Source organism: Haemaphysalis longicornis, unplaced genomic scaffold (assembly GCF_048455015.1).
Source record: "Haemaphysalis longicornis isolate Haplotype H1 unplaced genomic scaffold, Haemaphysalis longicornis Haplotype H1 scaffold_1, whole genome shotgun sequence".
NCBI lineage: Eukaryota > Metazoa > Arthropoda > Arachnida > Ixodida > Ixodidae > Haemaphysalis > Haemaphysalis longicornis.
The window spans coordinates 157898575-157915703 of NW_027526203.1; the positions used below are offsets into that span (position 1 = coordinate 157898575).

Here is a 17129-nt window from a genome sequence, read left to right on the forward strand (position 1 = left end):
CAATGGCGGGCCGTAAGCCAACACTCTCAGGGGCGCAAATACAAAGTATATAATGTATAGCCTACTTACATTTTTATAAGTTTTAGCATTCCAAGCAGCTTATATTCCTATTTCTTGAATAGGAGAGAGAGAGAGAGAAAGCTCTTTATTAGAGGAGAAAGCCCAGAGTTTTGCCGGAATCGTACCACCGACATGCTACTCGGCGGGGGAATGGGTAGGGGAGGGTAGAAAAGGCCCTATAGATACAGGGCAGAAGAAAGAGAAGAGAAGTAAAAAAAAAAAGAAAAAAAAGAAACGGGCATCATGTAGTTTGTGTGAACAGTTCGACGAACGTCATGTTCTCAGTAGTTTAAATCAGTCCAGTGACGCCGATCTCGTCCAGGTATTCAAACAACGCCTTTAGTGCTTTGCGTTGTGCTGAAGGAGTGTGCCAGGGGCCAAGGAGCACTTGTAGGCTGATTGGTCCTGGGCGTAGGTGTTCGATCTTCTGCTCCAAACGGCACCTTGCGAGCATGTAAGTGGAGCACTCTAACAGTACGTGTTCCACGGTTTCTGGCGATCCGCAGTTATCGCAGTAAGGATTCGAGGTGGCGCCAAGTCGAAACAGGTTAGTTTTTGTAAGCGCTGCATTGAGTCGTAATCGGTGATACAAAGTTTCTAGTCGGCGCGGAAGTCGCTCTGGCAGCTTAATCCTCAGCTCGGGGTCTATGTATTGCAAGAACGGATAGTGGTGCTCTGGAAGAGACCAGAGACGGTTCCGCTCCAATAAAACAAGTGCCTTCGTCATAGCTGAGGCATCATGTTTGGTGAAGAAGACCTTCCTCATATTATGCATTTGAAGGCCCTTGCGAGCTGCTTCATCTGCCTTTTCATTACCTGGAACACCACAGTGGCCTGGTAGCCACTGAAATGTCACTTGGTGCCCAGTGTCTTTGGCCTGGTGGTGCAAGTAAGTTATTTCACGAGAGGTGTGTTCGTGAATGCTGAAGCAGTCGTTGCGCAGTAGACTTTGGAGGGCTGCCTTGGAATCTGTGAAGATGGTCCATTGCCCCGGCGGTTGGCGGAGAATGTACCGGATGGCTTCCTTGATGGCGTGAAGCTCGGCTGACATAGATGACGTTGCCCGCTCGAGACGATAAGAGAACGTCTGTCCAGTGGACGAGATGAAGATCCCGGAGGAACTGCAGCCAGGCGTACACGACCCGTCTGTAAAAATTTGTTTTGTGCCTGAGTATAGTCGGCAAATGTGGCAGAGTGTCAACTGTAACAAGCCGCTTTGATTCATATTCTTTTTAGAGTCGATTCCCGGGATGTTGCATCTAATATGCAATGGCGATAGGGTCCAGGGCGGGAAATGAGACGGCATTGAAATAGGGCTCATGCAGTAAGCCTACCCCGAATTTCCACAAATATCCGATCTCCAGTGGCTGCATTCCTTATGCCGGAAAGTGTTCGCATATGTGTTGTCGTACGTGTACTGACCGCTGTGCTAGTTCACCCAGCGCAAAAAGTGCTTCCAGCACCTTCGTTATACGCTGTACGATAAAAATTTCGGTTGATTTTAATTCCTTAGTACCTATAGTAACTTTGCTGACCCTTCTTCCGGCTTAAATTGGCCTTGGAATTTTGTACTAGCGTACCAGTCAGCGAAGCGTCGCATGTGCGCTTGTGAGGAGGGACTTCGACTTAGGGGTTGATACAGTGTACAAACTAACAAAATAAAGGCACATTCTTTTTGGCACAAATGTGTCGTGGCTTAGTTTAAACTGAGCGAATGAACTGCGACGACCCGCCAGCGGCCGGCCGACTAAAAGCTGGGCCCACCGATTCTGCCGGATGGGGGCGAGCCGTGCAGCAGCGCAGTCAAGCCAAGCCATCTCGTTTTGACGTCATACGAAACGTCATAGGAAATCGGCAAGGAGGATGCAGATAGGAGGACAGCATTTTCTAATTGATTTTTTTTCTTAATCAAGTCGCGTACACGCAGGCAGAGTGGTCCAACCATGCCCTAGAGATCCAGCTTAGAATTTGCGCTAGTAATCTCGCAATGTTTACAAATCACTTCAGTGTCCCTTTACAGTACGTCTAACTCCGTGCTGTCCGGAGCGTCGGCGTAGAGTGTGCTTAGCTCACTGCCGTTTCTTAGCGTGCCCATGAATTGGATTTTCGTCTCTGCCAGGGCTTTTTTAAATGCAGAGCATTTCAGTAACTCACGATGTCACCCGCGTTGACATCCGTCGTAGTCCGTACCATCGTTGTCCGCACCCCTCCCCCTACACTATATAAAAAAAATACTATCCGGCGCCTGGTTTCGATCCCTCGACCCTGCGGACGGAACGCAATGTACATGGTCTCTACCCACTGTGCCACAAAGCCGACACAGAATGGGAGGCTACGAACGCGCCTTACATCTTTGACTCATTCAAACTACGTCAAGAAGCTGCTGATACAACGCATTCACTACCACCAACTCCCCAAACACTAAACGTTAACGCAATACACCCACCCCCTATGCGACGCATTTACTCGAGTCCCCCTCGTGGGGAGATGGGCCCAATTTTTTTTTTTTCAGTTCGTTGACTGGTGTGATGATTTCGGTTCCGGGAACGGCCAGTGTCACCGCTTTCGCTTCGGCCACTGTGGAGGGTGGTTTCTTACAGCTGTTGCCGTTTCCGCTTTATCGTAATGGTGTCATGTCCCGGTACGGCTGGCAAGCATGACTGGCGAGTGCACCAGAGTCAAAGAAGTGAACCTATACTCGAGGTAAAGTTTCTGTGGCAATGGATAGAAAGCTTCGGGGGGGGGGGGGGAGAGAGAGAGAGAGAGAGAGAGGTGGAAGGAGCTAACCTCGCTCTGTTACTGCGCCAGAGTAGATCCCGCTGAACGGGTTTCGATTTCTGTTTCAGCTTGACGTATACGCATTTGCTACAGTTTATTTCTTCGCATGAGCTACGTGGTTGAGTGCGCTGCACCACTATATCCGTGCATGCAGGCAATATGCATCTCTTTCTCTATGTTTCATTTGTTTCCAAACACAAGCCAACGGTTTGACTTGAGAACTCGGATCGAGTTTTACATTTAGGCTGTGGACAATACCGTCCAACTCTGTATCGTTCAGAAATTACGAGAATTTTGTCAGCGCTGCAGTATTGAGGTCCCTGATACGTAAACTCTTCTGGAGCGGAAAACTGGGCACCACCCCGTACGTTTTTGCGTCTTGCATAGCGCGGGCGTGGTGTACCGAAAGAGAAGCACACGCATTCTACGGCGTGAAGTCAGACACATTTGGATCGCATTGAGTTCAGAGGCCCTAAGGGATATCGGTGGCCCACGGCCTTACTTTCCGAATCTCACGAAATGTATAGCGGAAGCTCGCGCTGAAGAACCCAAGAATCCTGTGCTCAATCCTCACCCCTGCCCGTTCTGACCATTTTGATGAACATCGTAGAGGCGTGCGGTCGTATATCACTATACTGCCTTGTGCCGGTTATATACCTCAGGATGCAGTCGTACTGCACTCGATAAGTTGGTTATTTACAGCATGAAGGCGTGTCAACCACCGGACGTCTGAAAAACATAGCGATGTCTAAACATCTACACGATAACGGTGGTACTAAAGTTAAAAGATAAATTGTCTCCAACCGTTCGGGCAATAATCAGGGGTCACTAACATCGTAAAATATATTGCAATGGATGACTTTGCCAAACCCCAATAATCCGAGCTGTACTCAGACTAGTTGTTACGGCGTCCTCCTCTTTCCCGTTTCCATTTTTTAATGCGTGATAACTCACGTACTACTCGGTTCAGCTGGCAAGAAGGAAGCGTCCCCAGATCCCCGTAACCAAACCGGTCAGCAAAATTTCAGTTGGCTGCCAAATCGGGGTACGGAATTCTCATTGGCTGTATGTAGCCGAAAAACCCTCATCAAAATTCCCATTGGCTGAGACGGCCTCTTTTTCTTGATCACTTACAGCAAGTGGTGGGGCATGGGTGGCTTTACATTAAAATTAGCTGACTGGTATTCCTGACTGTCAATTTTGAAGTTGGGCCTCCCTTCTTCATTACATGTTTCCAAGACTAGCATGCAGATAGGCCAGTGATGGAGACTAGCCATTAGAGGCTCGCGTTCGTTTGCAGCGGCTGCTTCGAAATAAAAATTGAGAGAAATGTTTCTACTGCAAAACAGTTTAAACAACACTCTTTGCAGGAATGCTATACGAGAAATGACGCACCAAGCTTGGGGTACAAAGCAGTGCAGATGGTTGCGAGGGGAAGCAGCACGTGGGAGCTTAAATTCCCAACTTTAAGCATATATGTGAATGAATTCTCAAAAAGCAAATTCATGACAATGATCACCCAATCAGCACTAGATAAATTACCTATCCCCTACCGAAGTAAAACTGTGGAAATTACGTGTCAATGTTCAAAAAACATGGCACTCCGTAGAAAGTTGGTGCGGGGTTCAGAAAAAGAAGTGAAATACAGCAATATAATACACCCCGGAATTTTTTTAGGAGACAGCGAGGATTGTCACACAAAATTCTGGAACCAGCAGCTAAACTCCTTGGACACGCAGGGCTGCCACGGCCAGTTAGAGACAGTTTCACATCTGGGCACGACCAGTATTAGTCGGCTAGAATAATGTGCGCTGCGCGAAAAATTGAAGCAGACGAAACGAAGTGTTTTGTTACATATTTCCTGCATAATCAGGTATGTGCAATCTGGAAGTCACTCACCACACACACACCCACACGCACGCACACATTCATGCACACGCACACCCACGCCCACGCACAACGAACACGCATGCGCACGCGCACACACACAAACCCCACTCGGAGTAAAACTTTAAAACCATGGCCCTTTCTTTGAAGCCCACTTTACACATTAAAGCCCGGCAGCGACGTATTTCTTGCAGTCGCTGAGTACAGTGTAGTGTAAAATTTTTATTAGAAGTGTCAAAGCAACATATACATTCAAGACTTTCCGCAACAAACACGACAAAACGACGCTACCCATCCCCACACACTTAAAGTTTGAACGGTTCTGTAAAGGTTTTGCATGAGAGCCTGTCTTTTCCTTTCGGGTGTTCGAATTCATATCCCAGGGCCTCGGGCAGAGATTGAATCGATTATTTTTGCTAAGGCTAAGGCTGGTAGTAGAGAAAAATATATTGTTTCGGCATTGGAAAGCAGTAAATTGACCATTCGCATTACTTCTCGCCACTTATCCCACTAAAACCGCATTTGAGAAAAAATATTTGTGCTCGACACACCGTTTACTTTAGCAACCTGCCGTCTGTGGTCAAAAAGACATACAAAACATGAGCAAGTGGGTACAAATTATAATCTTATGTGCAATGTGAAAACGATAGTTGTATTTTTTTGCCAGACGACTGAAACAGTTACAAATGATGAAAAAATTCAGCAATGCATTTCCGGAAGTCCCTACCATGTCGAATTTCTTCACAGATAATTCTTTTAGCCTTGTCTTAGTCAACCGGTAACAGCTATTTGAAATACCTGCTTACAGCCTGTAACGTTCTAATAAAATTTTCTCTTTGCATTTATTCTGGGTTAGAGAGGATACGTGATGTACCACTCAACACTGCTTGCTATCAGCGTTTGTCCTCAGCTTTTTTGGGGGGGGGGGGGTTTCACAAAGGTATAAGAGGTGCCTCTTAAGCTGTGACCCAAAACCTAAAATCTGAGGTCTGTTTCGCATGCTGACAGCAAACACTCATAAGGATTTCCTGGTGCTGCACACAACCAGTCCAACATATGCTGGCAGAGCTGCTAGGCATCAAAAATATAAACAAAACGTATCGACACTTGATGCACACAACCAGCACCACATCAGCCAGCGCCCACCGGGTTCATCCCAGTTTCCCTTCACCGCTTACTTCGCTGACACTACTACTGACACTGCAGGGACATTACTATCTAACAAGACGTGCTGCTGAGCTAGTTGGTACATGTTTACAAAAAGCAAGAAAACGTGGCGCAAAGTAGACGTGGACGAGAGAAGGTACGACAGATACAAGCGTCTGTATCTGCCGTCTGTATCTGGCGCTTGTAGTTGTCGTACCTTCTCTCTTCCACGTCTTGTTTGGGCCACGTTTTCTTCCTTTTTGTAAACAGTACTGTCACTGTAGCGGCTGGAATCGGAACCCAGAGAAGTTATGACGCTGTCGAGTCTGGTGTCGATTGCACCAGCCCGCTAGAAGGAATCTTCCTCAAACGCTATACTCATGAGGGCAGTCATGCCCCCAGCTTGCCGGAGCCACTGGGACGATGGCTTGGTTGAGCATTCCTTCGGCTCCGGCGAGAGTGAGTGAAATGTTGGTTGTCGCAATACTCCTTGACCTGGCTGCATTCAATTTCCGTAGGTTTGAATTCACAGTGAAAAACAAGAAGCCGAACAATGCCTTGACCAACTACTTTGGCCACGGCTTTCATCTGGTATCCGAAAAACTTCTGGTTTTTCAAGTTAACAAACCGAAGGAGCTCATGCTTCAACTGGTCATCAGACCACGGAATATTTTTCGCAGTAAACCAAGACTGAATGCTGGCCTTGCGCGACGACGTCGAGGGAAACTTTTCGATCTGAACGCTGTGGTACGGAGCATTGTTTGGTAGCAGTGTTTGGAGGAGTGTTTGGAGCCGTGTTTGGTAGGAGCTGTTTCGTGGAGCACTTCTCAAAGCTTGGGTCATCCTGTTGTGGGTCCTCAGTGGGTCATCACAGTTGTAGCCAGCCGTACCACTCTTTGTCGCCCGGAAAACGAGAGTTGCCCTGTCGACGAAAATACAATGTCCTTCAGAAGCCTGCGTATTATTTTGACACTCAGCTTTGGCAGCCCCATGTCGTAGTCGCTGGTTACATCGCTGCGAATCTTTTGTACAGTCGGCGCCTGGTTGCGAATGAAATACTGATGTACTTTTCGCCGAAGATCAGAAAGGGTGAAACTATCGTACCACTGTACTCTTGTCTTTGCAATAACTTTATGTGACCTTCCAGTCGCCAAACGGAGCCTTTTATGCTTAAGGGACTACAGTACACCACTCAGAACATCCGCCTTTAGCTATGCGACAGTACGCTCCCTTACGCAGGCATGCTGGCTGACATAACGAAATGCGGAAACGACGGAGAGTCCCGCTTGCGTGAGTCTCACTGGGGCGTAAACTCTGCAGACCCCTTGCTTCGTTTGTTTGGACTAGGTTTTGGTTCTGAAGCTTCTTGAATTAAGATCATATGCGGCGAATGAAGTGGCGAGGCACGGGGGGGGGGGGGGAGCGGAGAAAGGGGCTGTCGACAAGTATACCATGTTGTTTTGTTTTTTTAGGACAGTCTATGCGACGCAAGTGGCAAACGCCGCAGCCAAAAAAAAACGGAAATTAAAAAATATCGCTGTCTCTTTTGCATGTTGTGGCTAATAATTTAGCCGAATTATCAACCAAAATTTAGGTTAAACCCAGCAAATCATTTTGTTGAGCGACATCCAGCTGCGCAGCGCAACGGTGTGGTTCAGCACTGTAGCCTTGACCTCATTCATCATCATTTCATCATTACCAGCCTATCTACGCCCACTGCAGGGCAAAGGCCTCTCCCATTATTCTCCAATTATCTCGGTCCTATGCCAACTGTGACCAATTTATCCCCGCAAACTTCTTGATCTCATCTGCCCATCTAACTTTCTGCCGCCCCCTGCAACGCTTGCCTTCTCTAGGGATCCACTCCGTTACCCTTAATGACCAGCGGGTTATCTTGCCTTCGCATTACATGCCCTGCCCACGTCCATTTCTTCTTCTTAATTTCTACTAATATGTCTTTAACACCAGTTTGCTCCCTGACCCACTCCGCTCTCTTCTTGTCCCTTAATGTTACACCTATCATTTTCCACTCCATTGCCCGCTGAGTCGTTCTCAATTTAAGTTGGACCCTCTTAGTGAGCCTCCAAGTTTCTGCCCCCGTAGGTGAGTACCGGTAAGATGCAGCTGTCATACACTTTCTTCTTCAGCGACAATGGTAGGCTGCTATTCATTATCTGAGAATGTCTGCCGTATGCACCCCACCCCATTCTGATCCTTCTAATTATCTCTGCCTCATGGTTGGGATCTGGGGTCACAATTTGGCCTAAGTAGATATGTTCGCTTACCACTTCCACTGTCTCGCCACCTATCTCAAACTGCTGTGCTGTCCCGAGGTTATTGATCATTACTTTAGTTTTCTGCATATTAATTTTCAGGCCCACGGTTCTACTCTGTTCGCCCAGTGCGGAAAGCATGCTTTGAAATTCGTTCCCCGAGTTACTTAGCAAGGCAACGTCATCAGCAAATCTGAGGTTACTGAGGTATTCTCCATTCTGCATACAAAGCTTTCTTGTTTTTTGTACCTTTTTCACTATTGCACATGGCTGTGTATTTTGCTTATGCATTTTCAATTGCTATTTCTTTTCTCATCTGAAGTCGCTTTTTGTTGTTGCAATGGCATACGTGCTTGTAGCGTTTTTACACTTCTCCTATCTATAACATGCATGCAATTGCCAATTGCACGCCAAGTGCTGACTGATGTATCATTTTTTTGCTGCCTTGTACTGGCTGTCTGGGCCCCCGTCAAGCTGTTCCCGCAGCTTATAGCCCAGGCAGCCAACCAGTATTATCTGGTGAATAAAACGAAGTGAATTGAATTGAATTGAATTGAACCCTTACTCCCACCTGTTCCCAATCCAACGTTCTGAATACGCCTTGTAGGCATGCTGTGAATAACATTGGAGAGATTGTGTCTCCTTGTCTGACACCCTTTCTTATAGGCAATTTACTGCTCTTCCTATGGAGGATGATGGTAGCTGTAGACCCATTGTAGATATCCTCTAGTATTCTTACATAATGCTCATCTACCCCCTGGTTCCGTAATGCCTGAATGACTGCTAGGGTTTCGACCGAGTCAAATGCTTTCTCATAATCTATGAAGGCTATATATAGGGGTTCAGTATACTCAATGCACTTCTCTATCACCTGATTGATCGTGTGAATACGGTCCATTGTTGAATAACCTTTACGGAACCCTGATTGTTGACTGAAATCTAAGATTGCAGAGATTCGGTTAGCGATTACCTTGGTAAATACCTTGTAGACGACTGACAGTAAGCTGATCGGCCTGTAATTTTTAAAGTCCTTCATGTTGCCTTTCTAATGGATCAGGATGATGTTCGCGTTCTTCCAAGATTCCGGTACCATTGCGGTCATTAGGCATTGCTTATACAGGTTTCCCAGTTTTTCAAGTACAATTAATCCGCCATCCTTTAAGACGTCTGCTGTTATCTGATCCTCACCAGGTGATTTGCCCCCTTTCATTTCTTTCAAAGCCTTCCTTACTTCTTCGGTCGTTACTGGTGGGATGCCTATCTCCTCTGAACTACTTTCTCGTTCAGCATTATCCTGCATGTCCAGGCTACTGTACAGGTCCCTATAGAACTCATCGGCCACTGTGACTATTTTATCCCTATTTGTGATGACATTGCCTTGCTTGTCCTTAAGTGCATACATCTGATTTTTCCCCACTCCAAGACGTCTCTTCACTGCTTTCAGGCTACCTCCGTTCTTTACAGGCGTATTCGATCCTCTCCATATTATACTTCCGTATGTCAGCTGTCTTACGCTTATTGATTAACTTCGAGACCTCGGCTAGTTCTATTCTGTCAGCTGAGGTGGGGATTCTCATGGTTTGCCGTTTCCTGATTAGATCTTTCGTCTCCTGTGAAAGTTCACCAGTATCCTGTCTGGCCACAGTGCCCCGACTTCTACTGCACACTCCGTGATAATGCATGTAAGGTTGTCGCTGGCTTCCTGTGTCGTAAGCTCGGCTTCCTCGTTAAGGGCGGAATATCGGTTCTGCAGCGCAATCCTGAATTCTTCTACTTTACGTCTTACTGTTAGCTCATTTATCGGCTTCTTTCGTACTAGCTTGTTGCGGTCCCTCCTCAAATCTAGCCTAATTCGAGATCTTACCATACGGTGGTCACTACAGCTTACCCTTCCCAGCACTTCCACATCCTGCACGACGCCAGGGTTGTCGCATAATATGAAGTCTATTTCATTTTGTGCTCCCCATTCGGGCTCCTCCAGGTCCACTTCCGACTCTCCCGTTTACAGAAGAAGGTATTCATTATGCGTAGGTTATTCCGTTCTGCAAACTCAACTAGTAGGTCCCCCCTGCTATTTCTACAGCCCAGACCATAGTTCCCAACTGCCTTGTCTCCAGCCTGATTCTTGCCTACTTTAGCATTGAAGTCCCCCATAACTACGGTGTACTGTGTTTTTACTTTAGCCATTGCCGATTCCACATCTCCATAGAAGCGTTCCACTGCCTGGTCGTCATGGCTGGATGTGGGGGCATAGCCCTGTACCACCTTGAGCTTGTACCTCTTATTGAGCCTAATTACAAGACCTGCTGCCCTTTCGTTAATGCTGTAGTATTCTTCTATGTTGCCAGCTATGTTTTTATCGACTAGAAATCCCACTCCCAGTTCTCTTCTGTCCTCTAGACCACGGTAACATAGGACGTGTCCATTTTTCAGCACCGTAAAGGCTTCGCCGGCCCTCCTAACCTCGCTAAGCCCTATTACATCCCATTTAATGCCCTCTAATTCCTCGAACAACACCTCGAGACTTGCTTCGCTAGATAAGGTTCGCGCGTTAAACGTTGCCAGGTTCAGATTCCGTTGGCGGCCTGTCCGGATCCAGGAATTCTTAGCACCCTCTGCTGCGTCACAGGTCTGACCGCCGCCGTGGTCAGTTGCTTCGCAGCCGCTGGGGACTGAGGGCCGAGGGTTAATTGGCGTATTCATTGGAGGTTGTGGCCGTTACTACACCAGGGTGGCCAATCCTGCTCTGGTGAGGGAGTGCATTACCGGCAATGGTCGCCGGGGTCAGGCCGCACCCCAAGCCCCTTTGTGCAATGCCTTGAGTTCATTGCCCCACAAATTTGTCCCCGAGTATAGCAACGTTTTTACTTTAGAGCAAGTGAAGGCCAGCGCACGGCGTAGACATGGACATGCTTTACCCACCGGAGGCGGGAACACGCTAAGCATTCTTCATCGCCCTGTCTCGTGAGTGCCCTCTTAAAAGTGCACAATGGCTTTTGTCGGGCCGGGCTTTCTATATTGCATTTTTATCCCCCGATGCGCTTGGCATTTTCGTGCCCACGTATTTCAATTCCAACTGCTTAAAACATATAATAAGGCATCAAATAAAAACACAAGTTTATTAAACGATCGTTTACGAACCATAGGCCTGTGTTGCAATGCAAAACCTTTCTCCTCTGCCTACCCACCTCCCCCGAAATGCACAGCTGTCACCCAAACTCCCGCGATAGCCTGACGCCACATTACGTTTCTCTGTGTTTGCCAACTCTATGTAGGTTATATTCTCAGCTTCTTTACCCGAAAATTGCATAATTACGGAAAGAAAATTTAAAGTGTCTCACTTCTCTGGCTTTAAATGCACGACAATAAACCTTTGTGCATAACTTTTTTGATTCGTTTTTTTTTTATTTCCAACAGAACTGAGGTTTGACTTGGCTACAATCGAACTCAAGAGCACGCCCTACCCCAATGGGTCGGTGCTGCTGTCATGGCAATGGCATGATGACGCCACTACACCGGTCACTGACTTAGTGGCTGGTTACCACCTTCAGGGCACCTCAAAAGGGCACACTTTCCAAAAGACGCTGTCTCCACTGCTGACCAACTACACTGCAAACTGCCTGCATGGCTACACGGAGTACGACATATCACTGCAGCCTTTCTTCAAGGTAGAAGATTCGCCGACAGCAGAGGAATTGCTTGGAGAGGCGGCCACTGTGAAAGTAAAAACACCGGCTTCAGGTAAAATCCCATGAAATTTATTACACGCTGCAAAGGCCACGCTGTAACTTTCCGCTTTCCTGTCTATGTATGTGCAGTGCACAATATTGGCTGTGCACGAACATCCAAAACAGATACGTGTTCTCGCTGTTTCTACGATGTGTTCGCTTCGTGACCACAAAATTAAAGGAAAATAACTTTTTTCTTATTAAAGCAAGTGGGTAGGATCTAGTTTACTGCATGTTATGATAAAAGGATGGCGGACTGTCCGTAAAGGGTTATTTATTACGTGTATAAAGTTTTTTTTTACAACACAACGCCACTTGACGCAGTTTTTGTAATCCGACAAGAAGAAATCGTATGTCAGTTCGGCTATAGAATTATTACGGCACTTAAGGAAGATTCTGAGGTAAACATACTGCCCTAATGCGTCAAGTTAGACGAAATCAGCAGGTTGCAAGTGAAATGTGTCAAGTAACGGTACCGGCGAAATAAATTACGTTAAGCACGCCAAAGCCGCGCCTAACTTACCACGATGATTTTATGGTAAACAAGGAACAATTTTTACGACCTTCGATTCAGTATTATATATGAGATTCTCACACATACGCTTAATTTCTGTTTGGCTTGCCGAATTACAAACAAAGCCGCCGAATCCGCATCCGAACTTTCATGATTACACCGCATCAGCCTGTAGGCACATGGGAAAAATCGAGCTCAGGGTGCTTGTGTTACAAGGGGCAATTATTTTGGTATGACTGAATGACACTGACATATTTATTAAAGGAACTAGGTAGTGAACAAAAGTTCCCTTCATTAAAATACTAGGTATCGCTTAGAAACACGGCAACATCGAGGCAAAACTCACTAATTGGGCTGGATAAATTTTAAAACCTTGCTCCAAATACTAAGTAAATGGTCGATGAAATGCTTCAGCCTTGTGTGCTTTAGAAAGCCAAAGGGTTGTCGTGGGGCACTCAAAGCTTAGAACTGCAGTGGAGAGCCGTTCAACGGAACCCAAATGATAAGGGAATAATGTTTTCTTTTATGAGGAAGGAGATTTGCTTTGACAGGGATTGTTTCACTAGGGTGCAATGTGAAATGTAGGCAATAGGGAGATTGGGGCACTATGGCAACAAACTGTATTGCACAAAAGTAAGCAGTGGGGATTTTTTTAATACTACCGGGAGTTTCAAAAATAATTGTCCACTCATTCATCCCACCTGTAGAGAACAGTGCGAAGTACGACTTAACCAGAAAAAAGATGGAGTTTTTTTCAGATGATATAGATAACGTCTATTACTGATTACCTCGGGATCCAATCTACGAAGCTTTTGGCGAGAGTGTCAATGATAACAGCGCAATTCGCTTTAGGTATTCGTGTGGCACCAACGTTTCCAGATTGCTTCAGTTGTGGTTCTACTCGTTCGTTTAGCATATAACAGACCTATGCAGCTTGGAAAAGGGTAGCTGCTTTGGATCATTCTTTCCTCCAGCCTTGAGTAACTTGCTGTTTGTCCCCGTGGACCCACAAGGTGCAGTGTCCACAAGGCTGCTCGGTTCGTCGTCGATTTTATGCTGTGGTTTAAGCTCAACACGAAAACCATTAGCAAATGTGCTGAACCGATATTTTGGGTGTTTGTGTAACGGCTCCGTACATTCACTTTGATTATGCAATTGTCCACGGATTACTAGGGGAGGTACTTGGATCTTGCCTTTTTTTACTGGGATCCCAATAAAGTGAAAAACAATTTCTGATATGTCGACATTTCTCCACACATTAAGCAACCTCACGTGGTCTAAACCAACTTGTAGCCCACTGCAACAGCAAGCCCCATACACCTGTATAGCTCAACCCGCGAACCCCGATCCTAGATTTGAAATACAGAGAAAAATTGAAAGGCAACAATGGACGAAATGAACGAGGCACTCGCAAAATAGAAACAGCTCGCAGCAACATCCTTGTGTTTTATGGTAATCCGGCCGGTATGACATGCATACATCGAGAATCACCGATATATCAATACGTGCAATTAGCACACAAAGTCTTGAAATAAATTTATTCATTTTTATACGAGAGAAACCTGTCTACTTTTCGTCAATTTTAGTCGAATGTGCGGCCTCATCAATCAGTCTTCAACTACCGCACGTCTGCCTCTCTACTGCGAAAGCTGAGATGGGCCTCGCATGTGACCACCACCTACAAACAGTAGCTTCTGAAGAGGAAACACCATCGTGTCCTAGTCTAACCCAGTCTTTGTTTCGTTGTTGTCTACATAATAATGCTCTCGAAGTGCTGACAACGCCGGTAGCGATTGTGGGCAATTTTCTGGCTCTTAGGCCCATTTGTTGTGACAAAGAACTCAATACGAACATATAGGTGTACCATAAACCACTTCTTAGCAGAAAAGGTTTCTTTAACAGGTCTTTCTCTCTCTATCCCTCTTAGTCTAAATGCACACGCTAATGCGTGGCATGTGGAAATTAACCAGCGTGTAAACTGCATGCTACGTCCTTTTTCTAGCGGTCGTGGATTTCCTTTTGAATATTCTCTACCTCTTTTCTTCTCTATTTTGTTGAAGAGCTACAATAAAGCGAAAAAACTCGTGGTACATTATTGTAGCTTCGGCTTCCACGCTTTGTAATCATTATTGGCCTTGTGGTTTGATGCATGATTTCTGTTCGCTTTTATTCTTCGGAAGTAACAAAAGGTTCTCCCTCATATGTGCACTATAATTTGCGTTGAATGAAAAGACAAATACGCAAATGTTCGCGAGTGGTGATCCCACGGTCCCGGTTGTTCCTTCTCTCGCATTATTATTGCTGTGCTTGAAGACATAAGACGACATTGACGCCTTCAAACGCCTACCCTCTTCCCGTTAAAACTTTCAGAAAAGTTACCTCAAAACTGTCCCTTGAATAAAACGCACCGCATAAATTTTTAATCGTCTTCTAGTTGCAACGGTGTTGCTAAGTTGCTGTGTTACTAATCAATGACATAAGCTGCTTTTACCAGTTCACCCAAGAATGATGATCGCATTATTTAGCTACCAACCACCGTCATTGTGGCCAAACAGAAAGTTGTGGGCCATTTAATACGAAATAAGAGAGGTGCGTAACCCTTCCGAATTCCTACACAAAATTTTCAGCTCTTCGCAGGGTAAGAAATATCGCCTGGCACTTTTCCCAACCCACATATGAGTGCAGATAGCTGTATGCATGTCCAGTGCCCTTCCCGATGGCAGATAAAGGAAAAGGTTGCAGCAGAATCCCGAGGGAGAGGAAACATGGAGGAGGGAGGGGGTGATCAGAGTACCACATGTATGCAGTATGTCTCTCATGATGCTATCTCGTTGACTCACAATATCTTCGTAGCTCACTACTGGCGTACTGGAGAAAAAAACGGTAATGAAAGCTGTGACAACTTCATCTTTCAGCCCCTGGTCCACCAACCGAGGTCGTGCCCTTCCCATTGATGAGCCACAATCAATCCGGCCGTTTGGAGCTACACATCTCCGGGCCAGTAGCATGGAACTGTCAGCCCGTTGGTTTCCGAGTGCGCTGGGAGCCTGGACAAGTGGGGGAAGCGCCCTCGCAAGAGTTGGAGATTCCCGTTGGGTCTGCACATGCTAAACGATGGACGTTTCAGTTAAATGCAACCCAGTCTTTGAAACCTGGACGTCATTACACCTTGTTTGTCAGTGCACAAGGAGAGGGTGACTTTGGAGACATTCTTGTGGGTCCAGAGACGTCACAGACTGTGACTATAACACCACAGGGTTAGTAGTGAGGCCTGCATTACGTTTTGTTTCCTTAATGATATTTTTGCTCACTCTGTACTTGAACCCTGATTACGTAAATGCCGAAATGTTACCCTTTTGTGTCCTGTGACTAAAAGAACGCTTATGCATCCCGAAGTTGACATGCTAGATGCAGTGCCAGTTTTTGGAGCCTATGAGAGACGGCATGGTATCTAACGTGGCATTTGTATTCGACTGCAATTGTAAGGTACCAGGGATAGATTCTTGCCTGAAATATCTTATTAATTTCCTCCTAATGGGACTAAAGTACTGAATCACGGTAAGTTAACGGCTAGCAAGTGTTTCCGTACGCGCCAACAGGAAAATCAGTGTGCGGACCAGGAGGAACGAAATAAATTACATACCGAGCTATGACGAAGAACTCTAGGTGCATTATACAATCCTCCCTTCAAAAATTGAAGCAACTGAAAAACCGTTGGCTGGTAAGGGTGCAAAGCTTTGCTTTAAAACTGTACAGCGCTACTCTAGGATAGCAATCGACAGCACCTCAAAGTAAAGCATTAGCCCTCAGTATAGTTGCTATCCCTTGCAGGAAGACGCACATGACACGCCGATTTTGTAAATAGAAGAGGTTTCACAAATTGAGCGAGTTCTGGCGCCACAAAGGCTTCGGAGGATTGCACACTATCTGATCAGCGGCGAACAAACACAAAACCTAGAGATTGGTGACGGGACTGGAGAGGTTACTGCCGCTGCTAGAACTCATATAGTAGGCATGATCTCATCGGCGCTTTATGCATCCGCAATTTCTGCATACGGCTACCTAACAGCGAGATCCGGAGAGGCGTACTCAATATGTGCCCCTCAACGCACTGTCAACCGTCCAGTGTGTTTTTTTCTCCAATCACGTTCGTTCTCATTTAATTTCGCCGTTCTCTTCGCCACAAGCACTTCACAATTTATTGCGCGCAGAAAGCAGGACAGTGACGCCCGCATTTCAGGCCACTTTCTTGACCGTGTGCGAGACTATTTCAACAATAGAAATGAGAGACGCTGTTATTTCGCTAACTACTGGCTAACATCCTCGTCCAACGTTACCATGGTTGACTTTTTCCAAGGCCTCCGCAGTAATCGCAAGATCATTAGCGTGTACCTTGCCTACGAAACAAAAACACCCGTGTCGGGAGATTTGGGCGCACCTTAAAGATGGCCTGATCGTCTTATGTAATTAATCTGTCGTCCTTCAAAGCGTAGTCCTCTCTATAGCCACTAAGCCACTAAGTACCTGGAGACGTTTTGAGTCGTATTTGAACATGCAGTAACTTTCGCGAAACTACCGATAGAGCTCACGGCGCTTTTGTAAAAAAAGACCAGAGCTACGAATTTGCTGCTAACGGAGTGTAGCCTGGTACCGCGAACCTGCGACACAGAAGCATGTTTGTTTGTAGAACCTCTGTTGTTCTTACTGCTCATTTATTGAATGCCCGTTAAAGTGAATGGCGGG

The 17129-nt window shown here is 46.2% G+C and overlaps 1 protein-coding gene across 2 annotated transcripts in view; it reads left to right on the forward strand.

The window, feature by feature from the left end:
- LOC144138433 (uncharacterized) overlaps positions 1-17129 on the forward strand; it is a 169792-nt gene that overhangs the window by 65901 nt on the left and 86762 nt on the right. For both annotated transcript variants that reach the window (XM_077670721.1, XM_077670713.1), the window contains exons 5-6: positions 11562-11885; positions 15302-15643. In XM_077670721.1, coding sequence (XP_077526847.1) covers positions 11562-11885; positions 15302-15643 — 666 coding nt within the window. The remainder of the gene's footprint in view (positions 1-11561; positions 11886-15301; positions 15644-17129) is intronic.